The sequence below is a fragment of the Castor canadensis genome, chromosome 6 (assembly GCF_047511655.1).
Source record: "Castor canadensis chromosome 6, mCasCan1.hap1v2, whole genome shotgun sequence".
Classification (NCBI taxonomy): Eukaryota; Metazoa; Chordata; class Mammalia; order Rodentia; family Castoridae; genus Castor; species Castor canadensis.
Window position 1 is genome coordinate 146394343 of NC_133391.1, and position 12328 is coordinate 146406670.

The 12328-nt window shown below is 35.9% G+C and overlaps 1 protein-coding gene across 2 annotated transcripts in view; it reads right to left on the reverse strand.

The window, feature by feature from the left end:
* The window catches only part of Spef2 (sperm flagellar 2), a 206568-nt gene that overhangs the window by 168515 nt on the left and 25725 nt on the right, over nucleotides 1-12328 (reverse strand). Inside the window, exons 3-6 of one of the 2 annotated variants that reach the window (XM_074077627.1) lie at nucleotides 10942-11194; nucleotides 8313-8483; nucleotides 6342-6482; nucleotides 4642-4706 (exon numbers count right to left, since the gene is read on the reverse strand). In XM_074077627.1, the coding sequence (XP_073933728.1) occupies nucleotides 4642-4706; nucleotides 6342-6482; nucleotides 8313-8483; nucleotides 10942-11194 (630 nt within the window). The remainder of the gene's footprint in view (nucleotides 1-4641; nucleotides 4707-6341; nucleotides 6483-8312; nucleotides 8484-10941; nucleotides 11195-12328) is intronic. The other variant, XM_074077626.1, reaches the window with a different exon arrangement.

Consider the following 12328-nt stretch of genomic DNA (forward strand, 5'->3'; position numbering starts at 1 on the left):
ATATCTTCAGTATGAAACTCATAGCTTCACTCCATATCTGAACTCTATCAGTGAGCTCCTTAGCATAGCTTTTTTAATGGGTCCATAACTTTTTTGTTCTTTCTCCTGTTGTGATCTTCAACCTACCTAGAGAGTCTGGATATTTTTCCCTCATCTTTCTGCTGACCCTGGATCTCTTGCTTCCTCTGTTTTAAGACAACAGTAGGTAGTCAGGGAAATCACACCTCAATAACAGTAGCCCAGACAGACAAATGTCAGGGGAGAATTTCTATGGATAGTCCCCTCCACAACCACTCTCATTTCACCTGTGACGATGCACGTTACCCTGTGAACTCCCAGATGAAGTTCTGACTGCTTAGGACAATGGTTCAGTCTTTCCTACAAGCTTATCATACTTGCTTGTCATGACACATCCACAGGTAGGACAAAAACTGACCTCATGTTCTACCTTATATGCAAAATTTAAAGGATCCTGAGAAAAGGATTTGAGAAGCCCTGGTGGTCTTCCCCAAAGGAAACAAACACATTAATTTTAGTGAGACAAATGGTGTCTTGGTATAGAATTTATAGATTCCTTCAAAAGTTATCACTAAAAGTAAAAGATACATTTTTATGTATATAACTATTGCATTATCAAGTCTAATCTGCATACCTCTTTAAAAAGTGAGTAGAACACAACAGTAAAAAGCATAAGACATACCATAGTGTTATTTGCCAAAAATAATGATTTTAATGTTATAATCATTTTTTAATGTCCTAAGTAATTAATATGTTTGATTTGATTCAAACTAATTCAAAAAACAAGGACATAGTATTAAAGTATATAGGGACTAAGTAACTATCATATCTCATATAGACAGAAGTATTTTGGTAAAAATCTAGTTAACTCATGCTTAATGATGTGATAACTGCACATTTATAATACAGATCTTATTGCAGATCATAAAATTCGTAGGTGTGTTACTCCCAGCTGACTTCTGAGCTGATAAGAGAAGCATACTGTTTTCCTCCTTTCTACCAGTGCTTAGCATGCCTGAGAAGTAGTTGGGGTCTCCTAAAATTCAAATAACATGCTAATATTCACAATACAAATGTAAAATTCAGATACTGATATTCTTATTATTTTATCAACAGGGGCTCAATGTTTGGTTGTATTCTGTCACTGAGAGGAGTTAAGCACAAATTATGTAGCTATCAAAGACTCAAAAAGGTCAAAGTCATAGTTTAAACCTATTTATTTATTAAGATCTAATAAAATTAATATTTATGAAAATTGTTAAAAATTATGAAAATTGTGTGGGATGACACTTTTAGATCATTCATCCAAATTCTTATCATTCTTTTACCTAAGTGTGTTTCAAAGATTCTGCCCTAGATTCTGTCCTAGATTGAGCACAGGTTAGCAGCTCTCCTAACATCTGTACTGCCAATAACATACTTAACATAATACTCTTATTTTATCACTCAGTCCATTAATTCATCCATCCATCCATCCATCAAATGTCTTATTGGAGCTCAAAGGTTTCAGACACAAATTAATGATAATATAATGGAAATTTTAAATACTCTGATCTGATCACTATACATCAGATCAGTAAAATGTATACACTGTAAAATGTAAACAATTTATCATACTGTATTTCCTAAATATATACAATTATGTGTTTATCAAAACTTCTTTAAAATACTTAAGAACATGGAAATGCTAACTATTCTGACTTGCCCTTCACACACTGAAGATATGTATCAAATTATCACACTGTATCACATAAATACATGTAATTAAGACAATAATTAGTAAAAAGAATTTTTTAATTAAAAAAGAAAATAATATGATAGCTACCTGAACATTCATGATTTTTCTAGATTTGATTTATTAAGGGCCGTGCCCATATTTTCTTTATATCTGTTTGCTTGCCAGAATTATATAGAGGTTGTGATTGTATAGGTATGAATTATCAATAATATAAACTGGTGAAATTTGTATTTCGAAAAAGCAGTTGCTAGGAAAAGACTGAGATAAATATTTTTATCCAAATACTACATTACAGTATCCAGTAACCTCAGATAAATAAACAAACAGAAAAGAGTGTTTATTATTTGTCTAAAAAACACCTGATAAACCTTGCATGGTATGGGGAAAACAGTGATGGGAGCGCTTGCATTGCCAGTATTGAAACATTTCACTCTTCCACATCATAAAAAAGATGGATTTTGAGGTGACATCTTTGGCTCTGATGGATTGTTCAGGGGCTAGCTGTGAAAAGAGGCAGCTGCAGAAATTGCTCCTTAGGGTCAAGCTGTAAGATTTTAGTGCTTTCTAGTATTGACTTAGTGTGAAGTTTCTAAATGAGACCAGAACATACTTGATTCTAAGCTAAAAACAATCAAAATAAACTTTAAAAAGTAGTGATTAATAAAAGGACTATGAAGGCTCTATTGTCTCATAGCCTTTGTTTTCTTTAGATCAGCATTTTCTAAATTTTCATTTTGTGGTCATCAGAGAAAACAATCTTTGTGCAGCACACTGAAAGGATTTCTAGTTCTAGGTGAGGCTGTTTATCCCAGGACTCCAGCTGTCCCCGGCCCTACAATGCTGCTCTGATAAGTGAAGCTGTCAATACATTATGAGCCCTGCCCTCAGTTGGAAAACTGGCAGGACTAAGTGCAGACTTCTGCAAAGAAGAAATCTGTGATAGACTCTTCCATTTCCCTTCCTTTTTCTCAAATCATAATCCCAAATTTATTCAGGAGAACAATGTATACACTGCATTTCCATCTGTCATTCTGTTGATGTGCCCAAGACTGCATTTTGGTCAATAACACAAGAAGAAAAGTTATGAGGAATTTCTGGAAGGCTTTTTAACACGGGCATTTTTAGATGGGATACCTACTTTTTGCCTACTCACTTCCCTAAAGGCCTAATTTCCAGAGACCCAGCACATTCTTGTATCATGAATGTGACAGCACAGTGGAGAAAAAGTGAAACAAGAGGAGCCTTAGTCTTTGATGACAATGGAGCTCCAACACAAATGCTGGGCTGCTTACCTTCCAATTTCCAACATCAGAGAAAATTAACCTTCTATCTAACGCCTGTTGTTCTGGGTTTCTAACACTAGCTGATAGAGACCTAGAGTCAGGTTGGGGCGGCAATAAAGAGCAGGGTAGATGTTTGTGGCTCTTTTGTTCAGCATGATCTTGAAATTAATAATTGACATGGCAAGGAGAGTAATCAGTCAAACGGATGCTGACACAGGGTTTGGAAAACACTGCTGTGCTCTGGCTGCTAAATTTGTGGAAACTGAGGGGTCCCAGGAAAGGAGCTATAAAGAATATGATCTACCAATAAGTAGTAAGTATTTCAGTGTTTTGAGATGGTGTTTCTGGTGGGCTTCATCTGTTTAACACCACTGAACCTGTGGCGGATGAGGTGAATGAAAGAAGAAACTAGGTGGTTTCATGGGTCAAGGTCAGGGTTGGTGTAGTGGAGTGGTGGCTGCCCAGTTGAGTAGGCTTGGATTCTGAGGCTTTTAGGGGTAAGGAGCAACGGCGATGAATATGAGTGTCAGATAGGGATCAGGGGTTTTTGCAGAGGGTTGGAGGAACAATAGTATGTGTTCTCCATTTTGCTTGATTCTCCTTCCACACCTGACCTTCTCACTATTTCTTCCCTGACTCTTTCTTATTCCTCTCCTCATTTCCTCTATTATCCCTTCCTTCAGAAACATTAGTAAGTAACTGAAATGGTTTGATTCTGTTTTTCTTTTTTAACAAAAGACTCTTCCATGGCCTATAATACACACATGAGTAGAGTTTGGATAGTTTCCATTTTATTTATTTTCATTTTTTTAGGAGAGAAAACCATGGAATATGAACTTTATTTTTGGAAGAATTTTTTATTCTCCCTCTTCCCCCACTCTCCTTCTGAAAATGACTTTGACAGGTTTCAATGTTCCATACATGCACAGAAAGTATCTCAACTATATTCACCCTCCTTTACAATTATTTTCCCTTACCTACAATAGTCAGCAAAGGGATAGGGAATGTTTGCCTTTAGGCACCATTAATGAGGCACCATTTGCATAAAACTTACCAAACTGACTCTCTTAGTAACATTTGGTCAACAAAGTCATCTAGCAACTCTTTATTTCTGGACTCTGTACTAAATGCTAAGGCTACGACATAAAAGAAACCAAACTAGAGTCTAATGAAGGCTTTTCTGTGACAAATTTAAATTAGTGGTAACTTGATACAATTTTATTAATTTTTTAATATGAAATGCTTCACAAATTTGTATGTGATGCTTGTTCAGGGACCATGCTCACTCTCTATTGCTCCAATTTTAGTATAGATGGTGCTGAAGTGAGTACTTTTTTGAATGTTTAAAAATATTTCTGAACTTAGAAGAATAAGCATAGCATAAAAAATAAATCAACTTCACTTTTCATAATGCCCTCTTGATCATTATACAAGTTGTTAACGAGCGACTGACCTGAGCTTCCCTCATCTACTCTCTAAATGAAGCTTCTCCAAAGTGAAAGATACTTGGAGTAGCTGCACTAGATAAATTCCTTCTAAACATTCATAACTTATGCATAGAACAGAACAGTTTTGTGATTACTAAAATAGTTCACCTCCCACCTTTCTTTTGCCTGGAGATCCTTTTTTATTAATGCTTCAAACTTCTTAATCTCTTTGGCCACATCCTTTAAAGAAAAACCATCATCAGTTCTCTACCTCTAAAAACCATTGAAATTATTCATTTACCATATTCATCCAAACTTATTAGGTGATACACACTACTAATTCAAAATAGCAAGAAGCCAAGATATGAAAAGCTGCATGCTAGAATATTTTTGTAATTCTTATTTGTTATTTTGGAGCGCGAAAATTGTCTAACCTGAATCATTCAGTTCATGAGTCTAATACTGTGCCAAAAGGTAGTTAATGAAAATGAAGATTATCAATGAGTCACCACATGCACTTTTTGGATATATATATCTCTGTAAAAATTGTTGCATTGGGTGTTTTAAAAATTTCTGATGCAACCTTATTTATACTATCAATTCATTCTCTAAAAATTAACTTCAGCTCATGCTTATGTACTACAAATCCTTATTAATAATCTTTGGTCAACTCAGAGAAATACGGGCATCCAATACTAAAATGGGCTCGTGAAGAAGCTTCTATGGTGAAATCGTTTTAAGAAGGGAGTTGGGAGATAAGTAAGAACAATGGAGGGGTGAATCTAAGTAAGATACATTGTAAGCATGGATGTAAATGTCACAGTGAACCCCCTTGTACAACTAATATGTGCTAGTAAACATGTTTTTAAAAAGAAGCTTCTATGGGTAATACTTTTTAGAATATAAGTACAAGGCATTTTGTTAGTATTTTTTAGAAAAGAAATGTGAATTGATTCAAGTTCAGTGGATTTAGGGATCAGGGACATATGCCAGTCCCTTTTTTACCAGCACGGGTGAACTTGAGTAAAACATGTCAGCTTTCATAGTCTCCATTTCTTTATCTAAAAAATGGGAAAGTAATACTCTACTTCAAGAGTTATGAACAAGTTAACAATAAAGCAAAGTGCCAATCCACAGCCTAACTTATAAAAAACACCCAGTAAATGGCAGCTACTATCCTGAGGAGGTCACATGAGACAATATCGACAATCAGGAGTTAGCCTCAAAATGTAGTATCGCCCTCCTATGAAATGTAGCCAGATTTTACCCTACTGGAATGGCCAACAGTTGCTGTGCTCTAGTAAAATGTAACTAAAGTGGTATCGAATTTACTCATACTCAAGTAATTTAGCATTCTTGGGATTCATAGCCAAATAGTGCTACATGGTGAGGCAGAATGGCATATCTATGGTATGTATCTCTCAACTTGTACCCACAACAGTTATGAGCCATCACAAAAGCTATCATCTTTGCCTCCTTTATTAGCAATCACAGAATCACTCTAAAGATACAAGAGTTTAATAAGAGTTTAACGTGTCTGGCTAAAGCTACACTCTCTGTTTCTGAACATATACCAATGTAAAATTATTGGATATGCATAGACTGGAGGAATTTTTAATAAGAATTGACAAGGCCAGAGATAATTTGAAAAGAAAATAAGTTTTGGAAGGTCTCTCTATGTGTTTTAGGGAAAGATCATTCAACGGTTTGTTTGTTTTTCCTTGACACAAAGTCTCACACTATGCAGCCCAGGCTGGCCTCAAACTTGAGATCCTGGTGCCTCTGCCTCTCCAGTGCTGAGATTACATGCCTAGCCTGGAAGGATGATCCTTAATTAAGATACACATAGCACAATAGTAAACAGTTATCACTTACCTCTGCTTCTTTTTGTTTTTTCATCATCTTTTGGGCCTCAAGTGCTTTCAAAGTGCGATTGGACACAGGTTTGGGAATCTGTATGATAGCTGCTTGGATTTTGGCCATTATTTCATTTTGTCGTCTTCTGCTTAAGCGTTGCTGAGTATCCCATACACATGAGTTATTCAGTTTGTCAGAATAACAGGCAATGTAATATATGCACAGATATACCCATATACACATACATGATTTATCTGTTGAAATTTTCAGAACCCAGTAATTAACCAATGCACTTGTCAATATGATTTATTTTTAAAAGTATGATCTTAAAACATTTTGTAATTCTCAAACTATAACTGTCAAATGCATGTGGTTTCATTCAGTGCAGTGGTATGAAAGGGTAATAAAGATATTCTAAGAACAAAGATTCTTATTCTTTCCCCGTCCCACCCTCATGACCTGCCCAATCATGGGAAGAAAAAATTCTGTCTCTGAGGATGGTCTGCAGGGAAAATGCAATCCAGGAGACAGTCTCTAAGAGGGGTTCTGGGTACCCAGTAGAAATGACAGGTTCTCATACCCAGTCACACCTGCACATGAGTTCAGGGATGACCTCAGACACCCCTAACATTAAATGACATTATTTTTGTCACTATTAGATAATCTCTTCAGTATGCAAGTAGTAATTATTTTGAGGACAAAATAAGCAGAAGGACATATTTGAAAGAGAAAATGTCTAAAATCAAATATTTAAGAGGTAACATGAAAGTGCTCATGAATTTACCACTAAAGCATTACATTAGAAGTAATAAGATCATTAGTTCCTACATCTAAAGATAAGAAAATTAAATTTACCATCAAAATGTGGAAATTGTAGACCATTTATTGGTTTTTATTTCACTTTTAAAAATGTGATTTTTAAATTTAATTATCATATGTTTATTTTTTTTCTTACCAAAACCAGGAAGTTATAGGCTCTGATTATTTTAACACAATTTACTTCAAAATAATTAGTGGCATATTTCCTTTTCTCCAACTTTCTCATAGGTTGTCTGCATTATACTTGGAACTTCAAAGCTGGACAGCCTGGCTTCATATAAATTATAGAGTCCCAGCCCTTGGAACCAACTTAAAATATGACTTGAACAGTGTCCTGTCGCTACCATGCAGTGCCAAGGGTAAGTGAAATCTTTTACTCTGCCAAGTGATAGCGTCAGAAAACCCTCCAGAGCTTGCCTCTCATCTTCCCCCTTCCTTACCCATGAGGACCTTACTACATTCAGGGCATATAGATTTCTTATCACAGAAACTTGGGAAGTGATTTTAAAGTACAATAGGAAGAGCTATAATTCTGTTGCCTGTACTTTACACACCCCATATACCCAGTCACCAGAAATTCTCTTTACATTTTCAATGATTCTGTATGTCATTTCTAATTGTGTCCTTAAATATACAGATCATTAAAGATTTTAAGAGAAATTTTAGAAGCAGCAGGGAATTAACCAAAGCAGAAATCAAGAACCAGGATGCTGAAAGATGTTTAACACAGTTAGAAAGGGAAGCAAACAGAGAATTACCCCGTAAGAGAGAACAAGACAAGATAGAAAGTCCAAGGGATTGCAAAAGAAAGGAGAGAAGAGGGAAAGTGTCCACTTTCCCTTGGTGACAGTGGTTACGGACTTTTGAAAAGCATCCATCCTAAAACAGCTGAAGCATATATTTCCACCCATGAAAGAGGTCAAGTTGTCCTGCCACTCCAGGGAATGGCAGTTATTATCTTAGCCACAAGTGGAGGTAACAGTCAGCAAGAGTGCTGATAAAGAGAAGGGGAAAAGGTAGGGAGTAGGTGGGTAAAGTCACGAATCAGGAAAATGCAGTTCGTGCTATGTTACTGCATACTCTAGGCATAAATCAATGTGCACTACAGGCATAAATCACAAATACTATACAATGCACTAATGAGTTTCTGGAAAAATTGTTCTATAAAACCTTTTCAATATTAAAATATCTTTGATCTTCCTCAAGTTTTTGAACTCTTTCAAGTTTCTCGAAATGCATTCGGGCAACATCTTCATTCATGCGTCTATATTTTTCTTCAAACCTGTGTGCAACCCGCATCAGATCAAAATCAGTTTGACGTGGTATCAGGTTTTTAAGTCTCTAAATGAAAAAAGTATTTCAAAAGATTCTGTTACCAGTGAATAAAGAGCATATTGTCATTATAAACACACATAAAATTTGTCTTCAAAGTAAATTTCTCCGAATTACCACTGTTGAGAATTAAATTCAAACCTCATGTCAATCACTCACGCTTTAACTGACCTGAGGGCGGTAAAATATGATTTGAATCCCTTCTTACCAAATAATATCACATACATTTTTATACTTTTATTTTTGCCTGAGTTTGATTTTCAGTGAAACGTATTTATAGTCTTGGAAAAACATTTTCACAAAAATAATTTCATATGGCCAATCCCAACATATAAAAGATAATCTAAGAAACCAGATTCTTCCCATTTCTTAATGTTCTCCCTAGTAAAGCATTGAACAGTAAAACTTCCTAGGCTTGAGTTTCAGTTCTACCACCTACTAGCTTCCTGAAGTTAAGCAAGTTACCTAACCTCTCAGTGACCCAGTCTCATCACATGTAAAACAGAAACAATAAAACTTCACAATATAGGGTGTTGTGAAGATCAAGTGAGAAAATATGGATAAAGCACCAAGAACAGGGCATGGTGTATCACTGTGTGCATTCACTAAGTTCCAGCCATGGTTAATATTTCTATATAATGGGCCACCTGCACCTCCCCCCATCTGATGTAAGAAAAATGCATCTCTACTTCTTTCCTGAGCCTTCCTCCACACAAACTGTTGATTGCCTCCTCTTTTCTTCCCCAGAGCACATATTTCCATTAAGTTCTCATACCACGTCCATCTCCTGCAACTGACTCTTTTTCTCAACTGGCAACTTGTCCTAGTTTCTATGGCCATAAAATAAATGATCTCCCACTTCCAACTGAGAACAGCTACTGTTCTTAATTTTTCATTTCCTTTACTTCCATATTTCTTGAGAGAATCATCTGTGCTCCCTTCTTTCTCATCTTCAACTTTCTGTTCAAATAATTACCATCCCACACCGTAATCAGACATTTTCTCTTCCTAAAATGTAAGCGCTAAGAGAGTTGGGACTTTCCCTGTGTTGTTCATTTGCAAGTGCTTGAACCTAACAAATATCTGCTTAATGATGAATGATTAGCTCTGGAAGGCCACCCTGGGCAGCATCAAGCCTGACAAGCTCTTGTTTGTTCTCATGTATGGCAGCTCTTCCAGCACTCATGTCAACTGATGTGCAGTCTATTATATATATTGGCTTCTTGAAGCTACACAAAAGCCCAATGCTGAGGCAGGTAGAGATAATAACCCTTGTCTTACAATTGGAAAAATTAAGGCTGAAAGTGTCACAGGCACTGGTTCGACATGAACCAGCTTGCATGTAAAGGGAGAAGAATGCAGTACTAAGTTACTTGGCTTTAAGCCTAACTTTATTTCTTGCTTTCCATGGGTGCTGAGTCATCTCACTACCACTTTTATAAGAATGTCAATTAAGAATGGACAAATCTGAAAATAGTGATGCTCTCACATGAACTATGTCATTGATGCTTAATAAATTAAATTAAAATTTTTAGTTATTTCCATTTATATTTAGTGTGTCCCAACAATGCATCACTCACCATTAATACAGTGACCTGGAAAAGCTAATGCACTTACTCAGCATAAGTAAATAGCATAGGGACTGGAGAGAATTGTCAACTAAAAGTTGACAAAACATGTTTACTGATTATTTGCAAAGTTCAAAGCATTGTAGCAGTCATATTCCTTGAATCTGAGGTACTAAAATCCTTGAGGTCATATGACAAAAAGTGAAGTTAGCCAACATATCAGTATCACAAAGTTAACACCCAGAGAGAGAATTACCTGTGCCCTATGAGTTCCAAAGGAAGAATGCATGTGTACTGGGAAGGCTGAAGAAGCAAAAGAGAAGTTTGGGAAAGAGAAGAGATGAGAAAGGTAGGAGGGAAGAAAGAACAGGAATGTACGACTCACATTCAGGACTTGTTGTCAATCAACATGGACTTTATGTGAAGGACTATGAAGACATAATGTTGGGAAGATAGGTTGAGACTGTTTAGAGAAGGATTTTTAAGGTCAGTCTAAGTTAGAGATAGGATGTGTTTGACATATATTCCTGAGCCAAAGAATCCAATGAATCTGGAATTTAGGGGAGATTCACCTGGCAGTCATTTGGCCTCTAGCAGAAATTACGAAGCTCGGAAGGTATAGTAGCAGGTTGTTGCATTAGCACAAAAGGAGACCTGAGTACATCTGATGAGGGAGAAATGAAAAAAAAAAAGGCACAAAAGTACTGGGAACGAGAAAAAGAATTTGATAAGCTCTTGGCAGTGTGAATAGGAAGAAGGAAGACATCAAAAGTGGGTAAATGAATTCAACATATTCATATTAAAGACCAAGCATGGTTCCTAACACACATAGAGGCATGGGAGTTCTTTGAGAACACAGCACATTGCTCTTTACCACGTTCACATGGTGGTGTGCCTACCTCTCGGAAAGCCTCACTTTTCATGTTTTGAAGTCTCACACTTGTCTGTGGTTGCATGGTTTGTAGTTCTACTCCAGTCAGTCCGCTTTTCTTCTTTTTCTGAAGAGCAATGTACAATTGATATAAAAGCTTTGTTGCTGCCCCAGGCTTTTCGGTAATGATGCTTTGGGCCATGTTCTGATCAAACTGCACACCCAGAAGATGAAGAGTTGGCTCCAAGCGGGAAAAATTATTAAGTCTGGCAGATGAAACCCTAGATATTAAAATATTTCATACAATTAGACACTAGAACTGAATTAAAAACAAGCACCAAATAATAGAGGTAGTGTCATGGTACACTATTAGGAATTACTCAATGTTCTTTTACCCTTCCCCTCTCCTATATGACCTCCCCTGGATGTGACCTGTTTTTCATACTATTGCTGTGTGTCCTGTCCACGAACTTTGGTGTCGCCAAAGTCACTTAGGTGTCGCCTAATACAAAGTTGTATTAGGTCTATATCCACATATGAGGGAGAACATGTGGCTTTTGGTCTCCTGAGCCTGAAATGCCTTCTTTTTAATGGAAAACTTAATTTAGTTTTGAAAAATATTTTACTAAAAAAGCAAAATTGTGGTTTAAATGTTCATTTCATTAAATGACATTATTGTTAAAGTCTGAAAATAGCATCAAATGTTTCAATAACAATTCTAGAAATGATCCTCCCACTATTAATATTTAACTAAATATTAGCTATGCAATCAACTCATTAGGTAATCATCAGTATACAGTTTATATTACTACTTTAAAACTGATAAAAGACTTCTCAATTAGAAGTTATATTTACTTTTGAATAATTTATTGTGAAATAGTCTCACATTTTAGAAGAATTGATTAATGAATTCATTAATTTACTGTTTCAATTATCATTTTACCTAATAAAATATGTACCAAAAATTAACTTATTTATTAAATTTAATACAATTTTACAAATAGATTGAAGGGTTAAAGGATGGATAATAGGTAGTCACTGATCTTCAGGAGTTCGTGGCTAGTGAGAAAGACAAATGAGTGAAAAAGCAGTAACAAATGGTGGTAGATGTTGTAGTAGAGAATGCAAATGATTTACACCTGTCAAGGAACCTATGGATTTGATGACAGATGGGAGGCAAAAGATACTGAATGCATGTTCAACTCCTGTAACTCCTTATGATAAAACTGGATAGAAATGTCAGTTTTAGCTATTGTCATGCTTTCTCCTTATTTTAACTTAAAGATTCAGCAATGTTCTTTAATGGAAAGATATATACTGAATATCCTTGACTTTAAGTCAAAGTTCTGTCCACTTCCCATCAAAAATGATTCCTTATGACAGAGAGAGAGAATTGCCATTCATTTGAGTGTCTT